The 21254-nt window shown below is 44.0% G+C and overlaps 1 protein-coding gene across 1 annotated transcript in view; it reads right to left on the bottom strand.

The window, feature by feature from the left end:
* LOC108412282 (cadherin-7-like) overlaps positions 1 to 21254 on the bottom strand; it is a 264252-nt gene that overhangs the window by 77773 nt on the left and 165225 nt on the right. Inside the window, exon 6 of the mRNA XM_037533777.1 lies at positions 1850 to 2037. Coding sequence (XP_037389674.1) covers positions 1850 to 2037 — 188 coding nt within the window. The remainder of the gene's footprint in view (positions 1 to 1849; positions 2038 to 21254) is intronic.

The raw sequence follows: 21254 nt of genomic DNA on the forward strand, positions 1-21254 counted from the left end.
TATCCCTGCAATAATCTCAAAATTTAATGGTAAACTAGATGAATTAAATTGACGATTTGGCTCAACAAGATCAGTTTTTGCAGTGTAGGGCCACTCAGCCCTGTTCTCCGATGCCTGTGAGAGTTTCCTGTAAGTTAAGAAGCAAAGCTTCTATTCATTTCTGTGAAGAGGATTCAGAGACTTCAGTAATTGTGAAAAGAGTGCTGCACAACTACACACTGCCCTACAAATCTACCCCACCCTCGGGCTCTCGGTCTGACTGGCTGAGCCAGGCATGAAGGTAAAGTACTCGGACACATTACTGCTCACATCACCTGAATTAACGCCCCACCTTATTAATCCCTGTGCCGTTCATGATAATCTTCGACTGTGAGTTGCTTGGCAGCCGTTACTTTACTCTTAACAAAATACAGTTTATTGCGTTTTTATAGTTATTAATTAAAGACTCATTTCATGGAAACTTTAATGTTCCTCCTTCTTTTTAATTAAGGAATTTGACGTAGCATTAAGCAAAGCTTCAAAACACACCATTCACTCCCACCTGCTGAAACCGAAGAGCATGAACAGCCCAATTTGATCTCATTGTTTTTGTGACAAAACATGCACTTTCACATATTTACTAACTCCGCCTGCAGCCGTTTAGATCACTCAGGTTGAGGAGTGCTGTGCTGTACAGAGAAGCCGGTCAGCAGCGAGGGATTCATATACAGACGAGTGCAAAGTTAAAGCATGTGTTTAATTAAACTACACAACTCAGAAAAGACTTTCCCGTGGGGTTTAGATAGAGCAATCCCCTTGCTTAAGGAAGAACTCCTAACAACCACCTGGAAGAGCTGGTCGAGCCCAAAACTGCCCCATCAGATAAACAGCACTGAAAGCTTTGATCTCTGAGAGAGAGGAGAAGATCAAGCTGCTTCAGATCTGAAAACATCCACAGGGGTTTCTGTCCATCCTTCCACTGTGAGAAGACCACTCAGCGCTGTGGGTCTGAAAGGACATGTAGCTGATCAAGAAGAACCTCACTGAGAAAAGGAGACGGACACACCAGACAAAGAAGCTGACAGATGGACTGACCGCCCCAGAGTGTAGGCCTCAGCACCACTGAATGGGTTTGATTACTTCAGGAAATCAACCAGCTTCTCAGACTGAGCTTTGGAGGCGTTTCTGCAGGTTCTTAGAGGAGATGAAAGTGAGGCTGGAATTATATGAAAAGCCGCTTCTCCGTCAGGGTCACGGGGGGGGTCGCTGGAGCCTATCCCAGTGATCATCGGGCAGAAGGCAGGACACACCCTGGACAGGCCGCCTGTCCATCGCAGGGCAGACAGACAGACACAGTCACTCACACCCAGGGGCAATTTAGCACGTCCAATTGGCCTGACTACATGTCTTTGGACTGTGGGAGGAAACCGGAGAACCCGGAGGAAACCCACGCAGACACGGGGAGAATTATATGAAAATACAAAGTAAAATAAAACAGGACAAATATGGGCATTCAGGAACATTTACATTGGCTGACGCTCTTCTCCAGAGCGACTTACAATTTGATCATTTTACACAGGGAGGTGAAGGTGGTGTTGGGAGTCTTGCCCAAGGATATAGTATAGTGTAGGGTGTTTACCCAGGCGGGTCACTGAACTCCAGTCTACAGGGTAGAAGGCAGAGGTGTTAATCACTACACTAACCACCACTACAAAACCAACCAGTAACGAATGAAGTGATTTCCTGAATGTTGGCGAACGTGTTTTGTGGCAGTTTAATAAAAGCAACACTCCAAAGTAAAATCACTGTAATGCGCGGCCTCATTGCGCAATTCTAGCGTAGTAAAGGTGTAATAAAGGTGGGTTCTCACCCTCTGCAGAATGATGACTCCCTCCTGCGTCTCCTCGTCCGTGGTGATGTTGAACAGGCCGGGCCCATCTCCGTCCACTATGCGGTAGTCCATCTCAGCGTTGGATCCAATATCTGGGTCTGCTGCCTTCAGTCTGGCCACCACAGATGCCACAGGCACAGACTCCAGCACGGAGTACTGATACAGCTCTGGAACACAGGCAGCCACACGTTAGGCGTTAAGACGAGTCGACACTGGTTTGTCTGTGTTTCCTCAGCACTGCAGCTTGAGGAGACAGATGTAAGGAATAAACAGCTGGTCAGGTTTAACCCTTCACAGGCTGCGGTTCTCTTCAGCAGTAGCAGAGGAACAGGCTGAGAACTCACCGAACACAGCGCCAAAACCCCGTCAGGCACAGACTGAAGAGTGACGGAAACAGCTCAAAATATCAAGTCATGCACAGAGTTTGATTATAATTAGCTTAAAACGGTCTACACGTCGCTGTCGGAACAAAACCTCGTATCTCCAAAACGGTACCTTCACAGGAGAAGGAAAACACACACTACTTTTAATGGAAGTCAATAGAACGGGAATTTTTTCCACGTAATTCTGTTCATCTTGAAACTGAGTGTAAAGAGCAACAGGCGTTTTCATTTCATTTTCATTTTAAAAATCCGAAAAACGACGACGAATGGACATCTTTTATTATCCTGAGCGCAGATTTGCTAATGTCCTTTTATTATAATCCGTTAATCACAAACACAGATGTCCACTATTAGTAAATATACTGTGAACATTGTGAACAAATTTTGGCTACTAAATCAAGAATTTTGTAAATCCCAGTAAACAGAATGATTTTACAAATGTTGCATAAATATGTAAACGGTATGCAATATTTTCCAAGCCTATAATTTAAATGATTGAAAATAATTCAGTGTGTATAAACATCACTAAATCCCCATGTCATTTACGTTTTTCTAAATAAAAAAAACTCCAGAATAAACATCCAAAAATGGCCTCAAAACACAGAATTCCTTCTAAGTCATTTGTAATTAAGTAATGATTTATATGTCTTTATATTTATACAAAATAATGTTTGTATGAATTAATTGATGAAGCACTAAATACCTCATTACTTCATGAGCAGTCAACTGTGGAAACAGCTAATAGATATTGATCATGATAGTTACTATAAATGTGTCTCATCAACACAGCGGCTTCCTTTAAATATGCTTAATTTGGCACTTCATTCATTTTATGTGCAGCCACTCTACATATTTTAATTCTGTGAATTCAAAGCACATTTTCTTCATTTTTTGCCACAATTTTGTTTTTCATGCCTTAAAAAAACACACAGCAGAAAGGCAGAGGTGTGGGTACACACACACAGGGAGCGCTCGGGTTGAGTCCGTTAGCCCACCAGTTCTTTTCCCAAAATCTGGAGGAGTGGAAGCCATTTGGAGCTGGTATTAAATGCTCTATGCATGCACATCTACGACCACCTCAACTGGATTAATATGCCAAGTTACTAAACTCCTGGAGCGGTTAATGGAATAATCGGACTAATTCTCCTGTATGGAGCACTGAGTGGACTGATGAAGTAAAAACGTGGTTCTTCTCAAACTGGGGGGCCGACAACTTCTTTTCTCAGCTAGAACGAGGCTGAAATCTGGCTAAAAGGCAAAAGAACTCATCTATTAATATCACAGGCAACGTGTACAGGATTCACGGTCACTTGAATGTCTTGAATGTGTGTTTAAATCAGATCTGCCTAAAAGCCCAGGGCCTGAACTTTTATTACACACTGCTATAATCGAACAGCAGCAGAGTCAGTTTGCACTGAAGCCCCTGTAGTTACTGAATAACAAGCCTTAGTGTGAAATAAGAGTTTAAAGTTAAGCAGCAGTAAACTCTGTAAACGCTTCATGTCACTGCTGTCGGGAAAAAACCTTGTATCTCCACTGTCTTTTCAGTTTTTGGCAGTATTTGAAAACCTTTGTTGCTCCAAAATGACTTGGACTTCCATTAAAAGTACAGTGGGTTTTTTCCTTCTCCTGTAAAGTTACCGTTTTGGAGATACGAGGTTTTCTTCCAACAACGATTATATACGAGTTATAAAATTCTACAAAATTCCCGATCAGTGCACTCTTTGTCCGGCGTTCATGTGTAGAATACTAAATGTTCATGTTTCAGCTATACTGCAGGAGCCAGTACTGTAATTCCTATGTAGTGCACTAAGTAGGGAGCAGGGAGAGATTTGGATTTGAGACTGAGCCCCAGTGTGGTCAACACCGTTGCTGCAGGGCTGGTTTATTCAATAAAAGCTAAATATAAAGCACAGGTTGTAGCACTAAAGTGCTTTATTACAGTACGTTCACTATTACATGATAACAAGTTAAGACGTTCATGACATGGCTGCAGTGACAGGTGACTGGTCTCGTCCTCTCTGAGCTGTCTGTGGTTGCTTGGCAACAGCATGCTCTGAAGGAACGACGTTTCTTGGCAGAATAATTGTTTATCGTTATCTATAATTATTATTAAAGGTAATTTATTAAAATTGCTGAATTTTAGAACGTTGTGTTGTCTGCCATTTGATGAAAGAAATAAGCCACTTGAGGTCGCGCATTACAGTGATGTTGCCACACATAACGGGGTTTTACTCTTCGCTTTAGTACTTCACATGTTGCCTAATCGCACCTTTACAGGTAAAAGTACAGCCATAGTAGATGTCCTACTCTGAGCAGTTGTAGGGGCTGATAGAACCTGCAGGTTTCACTTCATTTTCAGCACAGCCTCACTGTCACAGCTCTCTCCTGCGCTACAAGAGATCCATCAACAGAATCCCTATGAGGGTCCATTAGAATATAATCATTAGAATCCCATTACAGCCCATTAGGACACCCAATTTCACCAGCAGAGCCCTACAGAAGCTCTTAGTAGAGAAAAACAGGGTTTTATATTTAAACAGCTGCATCTGGAATTCTGCAGTTGTTTTAAGAAGCATTTAATTAGAGCGTGTAAAAGCTCACGATGCCGTAATGATTGGCAGGGAACTCTGAGTGAGAGAGATCACCACCGAGCTGTCACCGCTCTGTCCCCGAGCGGCAGAGCCAGGATCTCCGCCTGCTGCTCATTCTTCCCACTCCGCTCTCGTTGGGCGCTGCGTCTAATGCCTCTAATGGCTTTCTAATTTGCCATGGAACAGCGGTGACCAGGCTCAAAGATTGCCTTTACACCTCTCTTCACACTCTTTCCCTGCTCAGGCGCTCCTGCCTTCTTTGTCCATTTCTCTCACCTTCCCTTTTGGCTTTTTCCTCCCATAAAATCACCTGTTCTTCACTTCTGTACCAACTACACTGTATAGGATCCTTGCATTTGATTAGCTGTGACTGCGTTCAGGTTCAGACACTGTCTTTAGGAGTCGAGTCCTGAAGAGGCGAGCTTCACTGCTTTATTCCTGCTGTGGACACAAATACAGTCTGTTCAGAATGTACCATTCACTTCCCACTAGTGGTACTCACAGTCCGGAAAGAAGCCCGTTTTGAAGTCATCATGGTTGTGATGTCATAACTAGGCCTGCATGATTATATTAAATTATATAACAGTTAGTTCCGGCCATGCGAGCTGATTGGTTGAGCGTTGATCTAACTTTGCTCTTTCATCATAACTTCACAGGTTTCTCACCAACCCTATCACTCCGCTGTGTTGCTAAGCAACGACTCTGACAGCTGTAGGAGACGCTCGAGCCATCGGAACATTTTTACGTTACCACAAACAGAAAACGGACACTGTTAAGACCACATCTGACCGACAGCCGATTTGGTCCGACTCTGAAGACGAGACGACACTAAATTCCCAAACTGTCGTCTCCACTGAGCAGCTTTTCAGTCGGCAGCTGTGACAGAAGAACAGCTGAACAACCTGGAATCAGCCAGAAATGAACCCAACACCATTCGCCAGACGTGTCTGATCTTCAGAGTCGGACCAAATCAGACTGAGCCGTAAAACTGACCCAGTAAAAACAGAGAAGCTGCTCAGTGGAGACGACAGTTTGGGAATTTAGTGTAAGGAGCTGGAGAACGAACTGCCAGCTGAGCAGCGAGTGGGCGGAGCTCGTTACTCTGACGTAGCAACGAGCTGCTCGTTAAGGAGCTCTAATTAGGAGGAAGGAGCTGAACATTAAAACATATTAAACGTCGCGTTCACGGCCAGTTTATCTTGTAAATACATAGTTTTTTATTTTGTTTCTATATTTATTTCATATACATATATATACAAAACACATAGAACTGTGCACAACCCCTCCCCATTCTATTCTGTGTCATTTGTTTACATTGTGTGTTTGCACTGAGATGGAGTTGCTTTTAATCTCATTGTACTGTGTATAGTGACAATAAAGGCATTCTATTCTATTCAGTTTATTCATTTCTTACTGTATTTATTTAACTGCTGTATTAAAGCAGTAGAGCACTCGAGGAGGGAGTTATCACCAACAACATCACGGCTGGGATGATCTACGGACACCAGATCACAGCCGGGATGGTATTTCAGGAGAACACACCCCCTCTCGGGTTCTACTGCTTAAATATTTCCTTGCTTAAAAGTCTGGATTACCAGTTACAGCACATGACCACAGGGTTGGTGGAGTCACCATGTTATCCATAATCCTGATATTTTAACAAGACAGCATAGGGACTTCAGAGCAGGCTATTTTACAGTTTTCTTTTAGTCAATAATTGATTTTCATTAATCACATGACATTTTGGTTCATTTCCTTCAAAAAACATCCATTCATGAGCTCCTGCTGGTGTGAGTTCAGGGCCGTTTCTATTCTTTAAATGATGCACACAAAAGCAAGTCGCATGATGTTGGAGAAACATCAAACTGCAATGTTTAAGTTAATGAGTGAGTCTTAAAGCCATGGCCATGCTTTACATATCAAAAAAAGCTATAGATGCCTGCAGGAAGTCAGGCAATAACATTTTCATGATTTTATTGGGGTCATTGAGAATTAAATTCATTCATTTAGAATCATAAGGAGAGTTTTACTGAAGCTCTGAGTTAAAGAGCTGAGTTTTCAGGTGTTTATTTAAAGTGAGCTCTGAGCTCGACTGTCTAATAAAAGCTGACCTGAGCGCCACAGTTTAGAAGCAGAGAAACTGAAAGAGCCTCTCCACATTTTCTCTGTTTTACTGAAGGTGTCTGAACTTCAGAATCTGCAGATCTAAGATCACAGACACACATTCTGGAGCTTTAAGCTCATTTAGTGCTTGAAACTCTGTCCTGAGTGATCCAGGCATCCAGTGCAGCTCTTTTAAAGTGGACTGATCTGATCTCTTTGTTTGTTAGTTTGCTGCTGGGTTCTGTACAGGACGTAGAGGATGGACTGTTTTCTCCAGTAAGACCATTAGAGTGACAACTGTGCTGGAACAAATGCATGAACGAGTTTCTCTGTGTCACTCAGAGAAAAGGTTGAACTTTAGTGATTCTCTCATGATAAAATGCTGCTTTAGTGACTGTTGCCATGCAGATTCATCAGAGCTCAGAGTCAAAGATCTCACCCAGGTTTCTGCTGCAGGTTTGTTTAATGAAGATAAAGAACCAAGTTTCTCAAAGCAGCATTAAGAGTTTCAGTACCATTAACCAGCATTTCCTTTTTTCATGAAAATTTAGAACATTTTGTGACATCCTCTGAGAAATATCTGACACACAGCTGGTCAGTCTGTCTGCAGAGTCTCGATCACAAGGAATGGAAATATTACTTTGTGTCATCAGCTTAGCTATGGAAATTTATATTATGTTCTGTCTAGAGTAAACATGCACAAAGAGAAAAGCACAGGCCCCAAGACCAAATCTTGAGGGACTCCAATCTTTCTGATGAATGATTTTCCATAGAAACCACGAGCTGCTTATTACCTTAATATAACAAAACCAGTCTAAAACTGCCTGAGAGGCCGACCCAGAATTCCAATAGTTTATCTGTTTCCCAACAAAGTCGTTGTGTTTGAAGCACTATTATCAGCTTACTTGTCGATTATTATTGATATACAGTTAAAATTCAATCAATCTACTGCACAGGCCTGGTCACAGTCTTGTGCACATTACATATAACCAGCCATTAAGCCATCAATCCCACTTCAAAGGGGGACAGCCAATCAGAATGGAGGAAATGTATTACAACATTATGAATATTATTGGCAGTCCGCAGAAAAGGTGGAGTACGGCCACCAGTAACCATCACTAATCTATTTCTGTCAGGTTCTCATCTTTTCTATCTGTTCGACATTCTCGCCTGCTTTTCTCGTTCCTCTGCCCTGCATTTTTCTCCATACTCTCCATCTATACTTCCTTCTTTCTCTGCCATTCTCTCTTTATTCCTCGCTCTGAGCTCTGCCCATCTCCGGGCTGCCCTTCCAGCACAACCTCCCTCACTTCACACGACTCTATTCTCTCTCCGTGATTCACAGTAATGCGCTATCGATTGTGACTGACACCTTCGCACAGACAGAGAACAGCCTTGGCCAGCCAGCCTCCATCACACAAGCAAAGGGTTAACTCAGCAGCATCAAAAGTCCATACAGCAGAGCCTGACCCTCTCAGGCCCTCGCCCCGACTCAAACTCACCTCCAGCTCTGCGAAATTGACTCGACTTCATATGAAGTCTAGAGGCAAGCTTTACAGCCTGTTCGACAGTGGCAAAAAAAAAAAAAAAAAAAGATTATGGACAAGCAGGGATTATCAGGCAAGGCACCTTCCCCCCCTTCAATCCCACAGCCTCGCCTGCAGCCTATTAGCCAGCCCATGAAATAGGCTGATCAAGACGAATTGAGAGGAGAAAAAAAAGTTGATGGCTCAAGTTACCAGGTTTCTATGACTCCCTCTAGCATTTTTGTCAAAGAGGCTGACTTGCAAGGATAGCTGAGGAGCCTGGGGAGCTTTCTGGAACTGTCCAAACCTGGTGTTAGCATTTTGACAATGCCTGCAGACACGAGGCTAAAAGAAGTCAAAGGGTTCTCCAAGTAAGTAACCAAGCAGACACTCAAAAAGTGAAATCAGGTATGTGACAAAGGAAACTTAAATGGCAAAAAAGCTAAAATACAAGAAAAAAATACTGAATTTGAAGAGAAATGACTTAACACTAGTGATAATCTGTAGCAAGATCAATTTACCTGACAGAAATCTTAAAATAAGTCCCAGTCTGCAAATAAGCAGCTCTGACAAGACTTGAGATTAAACTCAAGCTCAGTAATAAGTGAAATACACTGAATGTTACTGAATAATTCTGAACTCAATTTTTTTTTTTGCATTCTTAATTTTAGCACAGTGAAGAAGGCGATGCAGAAAATAAATCAGTAACTTAAGCAGAAATGACTGAATACTAGGGGAGCAGCCCAAATCTATTAGAAATAGAAGGCCATCACTGTGTTCTGCTGGCTCCAATATGGTGTCTAGTGCTTGGACCCCGATGATTGCCACTTGGGATGTGGTTTGTAGATGGCTTTCACAGCTGTTGCGACAGTTTTGGCAGGGAAGTGTATTTATGTACCACCTTTTATACACTGCATCCATTTAAAATGCTTATACATGTGAAAAATGCAAAGATGGTCTAATGTCTAAAAACAGTCTTGTTTTCCCAGATCCAAGATTTTACACTTTGGCAAACACAGAACAGTCTGCAGTGAATGTATCATAACAGCATCTTAAATGTTGGCTGGATATTTAACATCCCTCATATTTCTCATTGAGGAACTTTGGAAATTGACAGCCAAAGTATTTGCTCATCTGACTTCACACACATATGAACTTGAGTGACGTCCCATTTTTAATCCATAGGGTTTAATATGATGTCAGCCCACCCTTTGCAGCTATAACAGCTTCAGCTCTTCTGGGAAGGCTTTCCACAAGGGTTAGGAGTGTTTATGGGAATTTCTGACCGTTCTTCCAGAAGCTCATTTGTGAGGTCAGCAGTGATGTTGGACGAGAAGGCCTGGCTCACAGTCTCCGCTCTAATTCATACCAAAGGTGTTCTGTGGGGTTGAGGTCAGGACTCTGTGCAGGCCAGTCAAGTTCTTCCACACCAAACTGGCTCATCCACGTCTTTATGGACCTACTTTGTGCACTGGTGGTCAGTCATGTTGGAACAGGAAGGGGCCGTCCCCAAACTGTTCCCACAAAGTTGGGAGCATGAAATTGTCCAGAATCTCTTGGTGCTGAAGCTTTAAGAGTTCCTTTCACTGGAACTAAGGGGCCGAGCCCAACTCCTGAAAAACACCCCCACACCATGATCCCCCCTCCACCAAACTTTACACTCGGCACAGTGCAGTCAGACAAGTACCGTCTCCTGGCAACCGGCAAAACCCAGACTCGTCCATCGGATTTCCAGACGGAGAAGCGTGATTGGTCACTCCAGAGAACCCGTCTCCACTGCTCTAGAGTCCAGTGGCGGCGCTTTACACCACTGCATTCCACGCTTTGCACTGTGCTTGGTGATGTGAGGCTTGGATGCAGCTGCTCGGCCATGGAAACCCATTCCATGAAGCTCTCTACGCTGTTCTTGAGCTGATCTGAAGGCCACATGAAGTTTGGAGGTCTGTAGTGATGGACTCTGCAGAAAGTCGGTGACCTCTGCGCACTATGCCCCTCAGCATCCGCTGACCGCTCTGTCATTTTACGTGGCCGACCACTTCGTGGCTGAGCTGCTGTCGTTCCCAATCGCTTCCACTTTGTTATAATCCCACTGACAGTGGACTGTGGAATATTTAGTAGTGAGGAAATTTCACGACTGGACTTGCTGCACAGGTGGCGTCCGATCACGGCACCACGCTGGAATTCACTGAGCTCCTGAGAGCGACCCATTCTTTCACTAATGTCTGTAGAAGCAGTCTGCAGGCCGAGGGGCTCGGCTTTATACACCTGTGGCCATGGAAGTGACTGGAACACCTGAATTCAATGATTCAGGTGGGGGAGTGAATACTTTTGGAAATATAGTGCATGTCTACATGTGTTTGTTTTAATAAGATGACAGTGGTTCTTGGTCTAATGACTCCCTGTAGTATTTTTTCCCCCTCTTGGGTTCTACTGCTTAAATAAGGCTTAGTATGTAATAAGCCTGGATTTTAGGGGTTAATAGACTGTGCTGGACTGTTTGTGTTCACACGCCCTATTGGCTGCAGTGCCTTCACTCCATACACATCTCCACAAATCACATTGTTTAGGCCACATTGAAAATCTGGCAACATTTTACTTGCAGCGTGTCTACAAAACATTCATAACGTTTTGCATAATCACTTTATAACGTGTTCATGAATGTTTGATATTTAAAGCATACATGTTCAGGACATTAATATGGACCAACATGTCATTTTACTCAGATACATTTTTCAAAATAAAAGTTCTCATTTTTTATTTTGAAAAACTACATTGTTCAGTAAAACGCCTCATTTCTGAACAGCCAAAATAAAAATGACCTTGCTTTGCTCCTTTGGTCATTACATGCTTTAGGCACTTAGGCACAACACCCCACTAAGATTCAGCAGAATGATTGTTCTTAAGCACAGTGACGCGGGACTGCTGTATAATCTGCCACAGAGACCTGGCTATCAGCAGAGACTCCCAATGAGGCCATTGAACCCACAGGCTTCTCTGTGCACCACACGGACAGAACAAAGGACCTTTCCGGGAAGAGGAAAGGGGGAGGTGTAGGTTTTATGATCAACAGTGCTTGGTGTCATCAGAGGAATGTACACCGAGTCTTTCTGCTCCCTGGACCGGGAATATCTAATCATCTTGTGCAGACTGATGTGGCTGCCAAGAGAGATTTCAGGACTCACCGTCACCGCCGTGTACATCCCACCGCAGGGTGATACCGAGCTGGCACTCGGGAAACCATTCGAGGCTGTTAACAGGCAGGAGACCACGCACCCGGAGGCCTCCATTGTTGGGGACTTCAACAAAGCAAACTTTAAGGAAGTCGCTCCAAAGTACTTCCAACATCTCATTCATATAAAGAAGCAGAGCTTTAAGATTATACAGGCGAACACTAATGCGTCACTGTATCAGTGTGGGAACAGCGTTCCTCTCAGGCGTCACAACCCTAATGTTAAGAGCCATTTAATCCTTTTAACAAAAATCAAACCACCTTGGAAACCATAACACCTAAAGTCCATTTTAACATCATGAAACATGTCTCAGCATGTGCTGATGTGTCAGAATGGGCTAAAAAGACTTCTGTTGCTCTGCTTTAAGCTTAAAGCTCAGCTGTAGCCTCTTTTCTCAGGAAACCTTTCCTCAAAAATATTCTTGTAAAATGTCTGAACATTCAGCCTTTTATGAGGCTGAAGTCACTTCTCATTCGCCAGACTCTTGTTTGAATTTTCAACTTCCACCTTAAATGGTGGCCGAGATGCTGGAATGTAATTGGGACAATTTGAACAAGAATCTGGTGAATGAATAACAATTCAGACAGTTTCTCATTGCAGATTAATCGTATCAGGAAACCAGCTGGAGTGACTATAAACACTAATCAGTCCATTCGTCTCCAAATGATCGATGTCCGTCTTAAATCTCTCTCTTTGCCGTTTCGTTATCTACTAGCTGGGCGAGACTGTAGTCTGTGTTGCTATGGTGACCAGCCATCTGCGCTGATCTTCAGGGTTAAAGGGTGAATCAGCAGTTCTACATTAACTCCAGCGTTTAAGACCATTTACTGTTAAACTGTGTTGAAGGATCAGCAGAGCTTTATTTTATTGTAGAGGAGGATTATTTTATTAATACCTACTGATCTGATTCAGCTGTGGAGCCACATGTTGCCAACCACTGGTTTATTCGCTCTAACATTTGGGTTATTGTTTGAAAGCAGTGCTTGATAGACTTGTAACAACATTAAGTTTAAATCTAGTTTAACTTTCCTACAGCATAGTATTTTGATCTAACGACTGAACCAGCCACCTGAAAATCTCAGGACAGACAGACAGACCTCAGTACAAGTACAAGGCGATGAAATGCAGTCTGCATCTACCAGAAAAGCAAATAGCAGCAATAGTGCAAAACAGATCATGCAAACGTGGAATTCTTCTTCTTCTTCTTCCTCTTCTTCTTCTTTCGGCTGCTCCCTTTAGGGGTCGCCACAGCAGATCATCTGCCTCCATCTTGCCCTATCCACTGCCTCCTCTACTTTTACAACAACCATCTCCATGTCCACCTTCACTTCATCCATAAACCTTCTCTGAGGTCTACCTCTTCTCCTTCTACCCGGCAGCTCCATCTCCAACATTCTTTGCCCAATATATCCACTATTCCTCCTCAACACATGTCCAAACCATCTCAACCTGGCCTCTCTGGCTTTATCTCCAAACTGCTCCACCTTCACCGTCCCTCTGATCTGCTCATTTCTAATCTTGTCCATCCTTGTCACTCCCAACGGAAATCTCAGCATCTTCATCTCCGCCACCTCCAGCTCAGCCTCCTGTCTTTTAGACAGAGCCACAGTCTCCAAACCGTCCATCATAGCAGGACGCACTGCTGTCTTGTAGACCTTCCCTTTCACTCTTGCTGCTATCCTTCTGTCACACATCAGCCCTGACACTCGTCTCCACCCACTCCATCCTGCCTGCACCCTCTTCTTCACCTCTTTTCTACACTGTCCATTGCTCTGGATGGTTGACCCAAGATATTTGAAGTCATCCACCTTTACGACCTCTACTCCTTGCATCTTCACCTTTCCACCTGCCTCCCTCTCATTCACACTCACAGTCTTGTCTCTACTGACCTTCATTCCTCTCCTCTCCAGTCCAAACCTCCACCTCTCCAGATTCTCTTCCACCTGCTCTCTACTCTCACCACAGATTACAATGTCATCTGCAAACATCATGGTCCATGGAGCCTCCTGCCTGACCTCATCTGTCAACCTTTCCATCACCATTACAAACAAGAAGGGGCTCAAAGCTGATCCCTGATGTAACCCCACCTTCACCTTGAAACCATTTGTCACTCCAACTGCACACCTCACCACTGTCTCACTATCCTCATACATGTCCTGCACCACCCTAACATACTTTTCAGCTACACCTGACTTCTTCATACAGTACCACAGTTCCTCTCTTGGCACCCTATCATCTGCCTTCTCTAGATCCACAAAGACACACTGCAGCTCCTTCTGACCTTCTCTGTACTTCTCTACCAACACTCTCAATGCAAAAACTGCATCTGTGGTTCTCTTTCTGGGCATGAAACCAAACTGCTGCTCACTGATCTGAACCTCTCGCCTTAGCCTTGCTTCAACAACTCTTTCCAATACCTTCATGGTGTGGCTCATCAACTTTATACCTCTGTAGTTACTGCAGCTCTGCACATCACCCTTGTTCTTAAAAATGGGGACCAGTACACTGCTTCTCCACTCATCAGGCATCCTCTCACTCTCCAGGATTCTGTTAAACAACCTGGTTAAAAAGTCCACTGCCTTCTCTCCTAAACATCTCCATACCTCCACAGGTATGTCATCTGGACCAACTGCCTTACCATTCTTCATCCTTTTTAAAGCTGCCCTCACTTCCACCTTACTAATTCTCTTCCTTATCCACTATCTCTCCCCCCATTGTCCTCCTCTCTCTCTCGTTTTCCTCATTCATTAGTTCTTCAAAGTGCTCCTTCCATCTACTCAACACTCTCTGTTCACTCACTAGTACATTTCCCTCTCTATCCTTTATCAGCCTAACCTGCTGTACATCCTTTCCAGCTCTATCTCTCTGTTTAGCCAAACGAAACAAGTCCTTCACTCCTTCTTTACTGTCCAGCCTCTCATACAGCTCATCATAGGCCTGAGCCTTTGCCTTTGTCACCATTCTTTTCGCTATGCGACCAGCCTCACAGTCCTCCTGCCTACTTCCTTCATCTCTCTGGTTATCCCACTTTTTCTTAGCTGCCTTCTTCTTCTGAATACTCTCCTGGACTTCCTCATTCCACCACCAACTTTCCTTGTCTTCTTTCCTCTGACCAGACGACACACCCAACACATTCCTGCCAGTTTCTCTCACCACCTTAGCTGTAGTTTCCCAGTCCTCAGGTAGCTCCTCACTGCCCCCAAGGGCCTGTTACAATTTTTCCCTGAACTGCCTGCAACCATCCTCCTCCTTCAGCTTCCACCATCTAATCTTTGGCTCTGTCTTCACTCTCTTCCTCTTCTTTGTTTCTAATCTCATTCTACAGACAGCCACCCTATGCTGCCTTGCTACACTTTCCCCGGCACCACTTTACAATCTCCAATCTCCTTTAGGTGGCATCTCCTGCTAAGGATATAATCCACCTGTGTGCACCTCCCTCCACTCTTGTATGTCACCCTGTGTTCTTCCCTCTTCTGAAAATACGTGTTCACCACAGCCGTTTCCATTCTCTCTGCAAAATCTACAACCATCTGACCTTCTGCATTTCTGTCTTTCACTCCATACATACCCAGCACCTCTTCATCCCCTCTGTTCCCTTCACCAACATGTATCACGCAAACATAGAATAACAGGCTTAAACTATAAATAAAATGCATATACATCACTCAGATATATTTATGTATATATATACACACACAGATAAAATATATATGCGGTATGTTATGTACTGATAGAGTAAGCAGTTATGATATTGCTCATTATCAGATAATTGTGATTATTCAATTATTCAACCCATTTCTAGATGTTTTTACTTACTGAAGGGAGAAGAAATCAGACAACGTCTCAAATTACCAGGTTTCTATGACTCCCCTTAGCATTGTTCCAAAGAGGCTGATCTGCACAGCGAGGTGAGGAGCCTGGGGAGCTTTTTAAACTGCCCGAGTCTGGCGTTAGCATTCTGACAGTGCCTTTAGATGAAAGGCTAAAAGAAATAAAATATCCTACGAGCAAGAAACCAAACAGACGCGGGCTGGAAACATCACAAAGGCAGGCAATATATCTGACGTTGCCCACCAGGACACTGCTGTAAGAATATTCTATGATTGCTCAACTGTTTCTAAACATCCATCCATCCATCCATCCATCCAGTTTCTAAGCCGCTTCTTCGTCAGGGTCGCAGGGGGTGCTGGAGCCTATCCCAGCGGTCATCGTGCAGAAGGCAGGATACACCCTGGACAGGTCGCCAGTCCATCGCAGGGCAGACAGACAGACACAGACAGTCACTCACACCCAGGGGCAACGTAGCATGTTAGTCTGATTGCATGTCTTTGGACTGTGGGAGGAAACCGGAGAACCCGCATGAAACCCAGGCAGACACGGGGAGAACATTCAGACTCCACACAGAGAGGACCCCGGTCACCCGGCAGGGGAATTGAACCCAGGTGTTCGCTGTGAGGCGACAGCGCTACCCACCGCGCCACCTGCCGCCTGTTTCTAAACAATTTTACTTAATTTTACCAAACAAAATTATTTCACTGCTCGGGGAGATCATTTTACTCTTTTCTCACCTGTCAGAAGTGCCAATGCAGTGAGATGATTTCACTTCATTTAAAAAAAGTGTCTAGAAATAAGTTGAATGTGTCATAATTAGGATATTACAGATGTTCTATAAAAAGAGTTTTATAAAAGTGAAGATAAAGTCAGGAGAAGTCTGTTCTGGCTTGCCAATGCAAATTATATTTGTAGCTTTGCAAACCAAGCTCAGAAGAAAAGGTCTGTGGGCTCCTACTTGTGGATATTCATGTGAAGCTGTGAGGCTTCTTGATTTGATCCGTCTTTGTGTTCTGTGGGTGGGTGAGGAATCTGAATGGCATTTACATTCAGACTTTACATTAATTCCCACAGCTCTCTTGTTTTCAGAGTCTACCTGCGCTTCTCCAGCTTTAGTTTCTCTGCTGACTTTAATCTTCCTCCTCCAACACAAGCAAAATGGGAAATAAACAGTGATTCCATTCAGGAACGGACAGACGAGTGCAGCCAAACTGAATCAGGTTATTTTTAAAAACAATAGAATGGCTGCCAGGTGATTCTCCATCTTCATCTTTCGTATTTCGTATTGAACATTTTCCAAAAAGTACCATCCATCCATCCATCCATCCTCAACCACATATTCAGGTCTGGGTCGCAGGGGCAGCAGCCTAAGCAAAGAGGCCCAGGCCTCCCTCTCCCCGGCCACCACCTCCAGCTCTCATCTCAGACGGTGATGAGTCTGCCTACAGGAAGGAGGTGGACCGGCTGGTGACCTGATGCAGCAACAGCAACTTGGTGCTCAATGCCCAGAAGACAGTGGAGATGACTGTGGACTTCAGGAAAGCCACAAGCCCCCTGCTCTCCCTTATCTTTACCGACACCCCCTCACCACTGTGGACTGTTACCGGTTCCTTGGCACCACCATCACCCAGGACCTCAAGTGGGAGCTGAACATCAGCTCCCTCATCAAGTAGGCTCAGCAGAGGATGTACTTTCTGCGGCAGCTAAGGAAAGCCAAACTGCCGGCCCAGCTGATGGTACAGTTCTACACGGCCATCATCGAGTCCATCCTCAGCTCCTCCATCACAGTGTGGTATACTGGGGCCACTGCCAGGGACAGACAAAGGCTGCAGCGCATTGTGTGCTCCGCTGAGAAGGTGATAGGCTGCAGCCTCCCATCTCTCCAAGACCTGTACATCTCCAAGACTGTGGGGAGAGCGGATCGGATTATAGCAGACCCTTCTCACCCCGCACACAGACTATTTGATCCACTCCCCTCAGGCAGGAGGCTTCGGACCATTCGGACCAGAACCTCCCGCCACAGGAACAGTTTCTTCCCCTCTGCCATTGGACTCAAGAACAATATATAATCACGTCACTTACCTCTTTATAACCCTGCCTTGTTCACTTTACTTGAATTGCACTACTCCATGTGCACTGTTGTATATAGTACTGTTGTACATGCCTTTTGTATTTTTATTTTTATTCATTCTATCTATATCTTATATTTGCATAGAGTATTTATTATGTGGACTTAATTTTGCATGCCTATTACTACTTGTTTTTATGTTGCACCTTCATGCCGAAGCAAATTCCTAGTCTGTGAATCCTGTTCATTGACAATGGCAATAAAACTTCTTCTGAATCTTCTGATTCTTCTTCTTCTGATTCTTCCGGAGGGATACCGAGGCATTCCCAAGACAGTTGAGAGATATAATCCCTCCAACATGTCCTGGGTCTTCCCTGGGGTCTCCTCTCCATCGGGCATGTCTTTCCTTGTCAGGTCTAGACCTGCTGGAGTCTCTACTGCTCTGTTTTACTGTAATCTGTGGTCAGCCACCCTTTACAGAACTGACTCTGTGGTCAGCCACTCTTTACAGAACTGACTCTGTGGTCAGCCACTCTTTACAGAACGGACTGCGTTTTCTTTCCTTTGCCGAGTTGAATAGCTGCCCATCTTGTTCGCCTGATTCTGTTGCCTCTTCTGCCTTGATTGGTGCCGTTGCTCACCAGCCTTCTGGACTGGCTTGACCACCACTGAGCTTCTTGCTGTACAGCGCTGTGCAGTCCTCACCCTCAGATCTTCTCTTTTCCCAGTTTACTATAAAACTTCATACTAATAATGTTTGCTATCCAGTGTCGACCTCAGGAGGACGGGTTCCCCTTCCGAGTCTTGGTTCCTCTCAAGGTTTCTTCCTCTTTTAGGGAGTTTTTCCTTGCCACCGTTGCCGCTGGCGACGCTCATGGGGGCTCGGACCCGGATTTTCTTTTCTTTTCTTTGCTCTCTGTAATACTGATTGTTCTGTAAAGCTGCTTTGTGACAACACTTGTGGTAAAAAGCGCTATATAAATAAGTTTTGCTTTGCTTTGCTGTCAACCTCTCGCTCCATCCTTCCTTCACTCATGAACAAAATCCCAAGATATTTAAACTCCTCCACTTGACACCTGGACAGAGCATTCCACCCTTTTCCGACTGAGGACCATGGTCTCAGATTTAGAGGTGCTGATTTTCGTCCCAGCTTCACACTCGGCTGGGATGAAAATCAGGTCCCAGCCTGGTGAGGCCAACAGGACCACATCATCCGCATAAAGCAGATGTGAAATCCTGAGGCCACCATACCGTACTCGCGGAGCACTCCCCACAGGATCCCCGAGGGACGCAGTCGAATGCCTGCTCCAAATCCACAAAACACATGTGGACTGGTTGGGCGAACTCCCACAAACCCTCCAGGACCCTGGTGAGGATAAAAAGCTGGTCCAGTGTTCCACGACCAGGACGAAACCCGCATTGTTCCTCTTGTAGCTGAGATTTAACTATCAGTCTGACTCTCTTATCCAGTACCCCTGCATAGACCTTACCAGGTAGGCTGAGAAGTGTGATTCCTCTGTAGATGGAACACCCCCTCCGGTCACCTTTCTTAAAAAGCGGGACCACCACCCCAGTCTGCCATTCAAGGGGGACCACCCCAGATGTCCATGCAATGGTGCAGAGGCGTGTCAGCCAAGAAAGACCTACAACATCCAGAGCCCTCAGGAATTCCGGGCGGATCTCATCCACCCCCAGTACTCTGCCACCAAGGAGTTTTCCCGCCACCTTGGCTACCTCAGCCCCACATTTTACATGAGATTTTATTTATTGACCACCTCCTTGTTTCTACGCTCACTGTCCACTTTATCAGCTCCACTGACCGTATAGCTGCACTCTGTAGTTCTACAGTTACAGACTGTAGTCCATCTGTTTCTCTGATACTCTGTTACCCTGTTCTTCAGTGGTCAGGACCCCCATGGACCCTCACAGAGCAGGTACTATTTGGGTGGTGGATCATTCTCCAGCAGCAGTGCTGTGTCTGATCCACTCAGACCAGCACAACACACACTAACACACCACCACCACCACATAAGTTTTACTGCAGTGCTGAGAATGACCCACCCATACATAATGTTGTGCCTGATCAGTATTCTTATGTGCACATACATTTGGATGATGCTAGAATTTAAATGTTTATTTCATTGTGAAATTAACCTAAAAACAATGGCCTTGTGAAAAAAAACAAAATGAACATTTTATTCAACTCAAAAAAATTACTATTAGAAAAAAAATATTGATCCAAAAATGTATTTAGGCATTTATTTAGGTTGAATAGAACTAGTTAATTTACTTGTTACCGTAAAAATGTTTCTGTTAGCTTGAATTAAAATTAAATTGAACTAATATTAAAATTAGCATTTTTCAGTGTATGAAATCTAGAATTATATCTGGAATATCCTTTATGTTCAGGAATTAACGTGTTAAACTTCATGAATTCTGGTGTTCTAGACGCCGAGATTCTTGGTTCCGAGTGTAAAGGTAAGTGGAAATAAAATTAGGTGTGAAAGTTGAAAGGTGAGGCTTAGAGCTGCATTCCTCAGTAAGATCTCGGAAAACGTGCACAAATGTGTGAATTTTGTTATTAGTATAAAAGTAAAGCTATGTTTACATTAGAAGCCTCATTACTCAAATCAGATTTTTCTACAAAAATTAAATAAAAATAAATAATTTTTTACATGGTATTAAAGGGCAACTACATCGCTGCCCTGATGGACATCATGAGATCAAATCCCTGTGAGCTCTGCCAGCCCAAAGACACCAGAGAAGGATGTTCACTAACTTTAGGCGGCCTTGGCTCATAATGAGGCAGCACATTGTTTTTCAGCTCAGTGTAAGCTTGTTGACTCATGATGTAGTACAGGACAAAGAGCCAACGGGAAACTTTTACCCAAACAAGAATGTGTTAAACAATCGAACGCGTCACTGTAGTTAAACACAGCTCACCTCGTTTCACTCCGTTACACATTCGTTAAGCAACATTCATCAAAAAGTGGTTAAAACCAACAGCTGAGCAACTGAACTCCTGCTCAGACACGCCATTTGAATGCACACTGTAGAACATGGTTTCAGTTTCACCTGAAAAATTACTGTTAGATTTAACTCAATTTGATCCAAAGAATCGTTCATCCAAAAGTATTCATTCAGATGAAATAAAGACTGAAGACTTCTTCAGTTATCATCACAAATTTAAGGTTGAACTGAAGCCATTTACAGTGTATGAATCACTGAAAAACTTAATGGTTGAGGAACATGTGGGAATTATTCATCTTTATGTACAACAGACGTATTGGGGTTAAGAGTAAATGTGGGATTACAGTGCAGGAGACGGCAAGTGGAGATATTTACTTTTAATGAGAATTGATGGAACGAGATTTATAATTATTCTATTTCTGTTGGTCGATATTTCATAAAACTTTGACATTATGAAAAGCAGAGCAGCTGGGCTTTAACGAAGTTTATAGAACAGTGAGATCCGGCCATGCGAGCTGATTGGTTGAGAGGCTTTCTGACTGGGCTGTTTCACGGGGTTTTTTTTTCTTTCCCCTTTCAAACACTGCATCACTCCGCTGAGACGCAGTTGCTAAGCAACGCCTCGACTCAAGCCATTTGAATGTTTTCACTTCTTACTTTGCCACAAACAGAAAACGGA

This window comes from Pygocentrus nattereri, chromosome 24 (assembly GCF_015220715.1).
Source record: "Pygocentrus nattereri isolate fPygNat1 chromosome 24, fPygNat1.pri, whole genome shotgun sequence".
Classification (NCBI taxonomy): domain Eukaryota; kingdom Metazoa; phylum Chordata; class Actinopteri; order Characiformes; family Serrasalmidae; genus Pygocentrus; species Pygocentrus nattereri.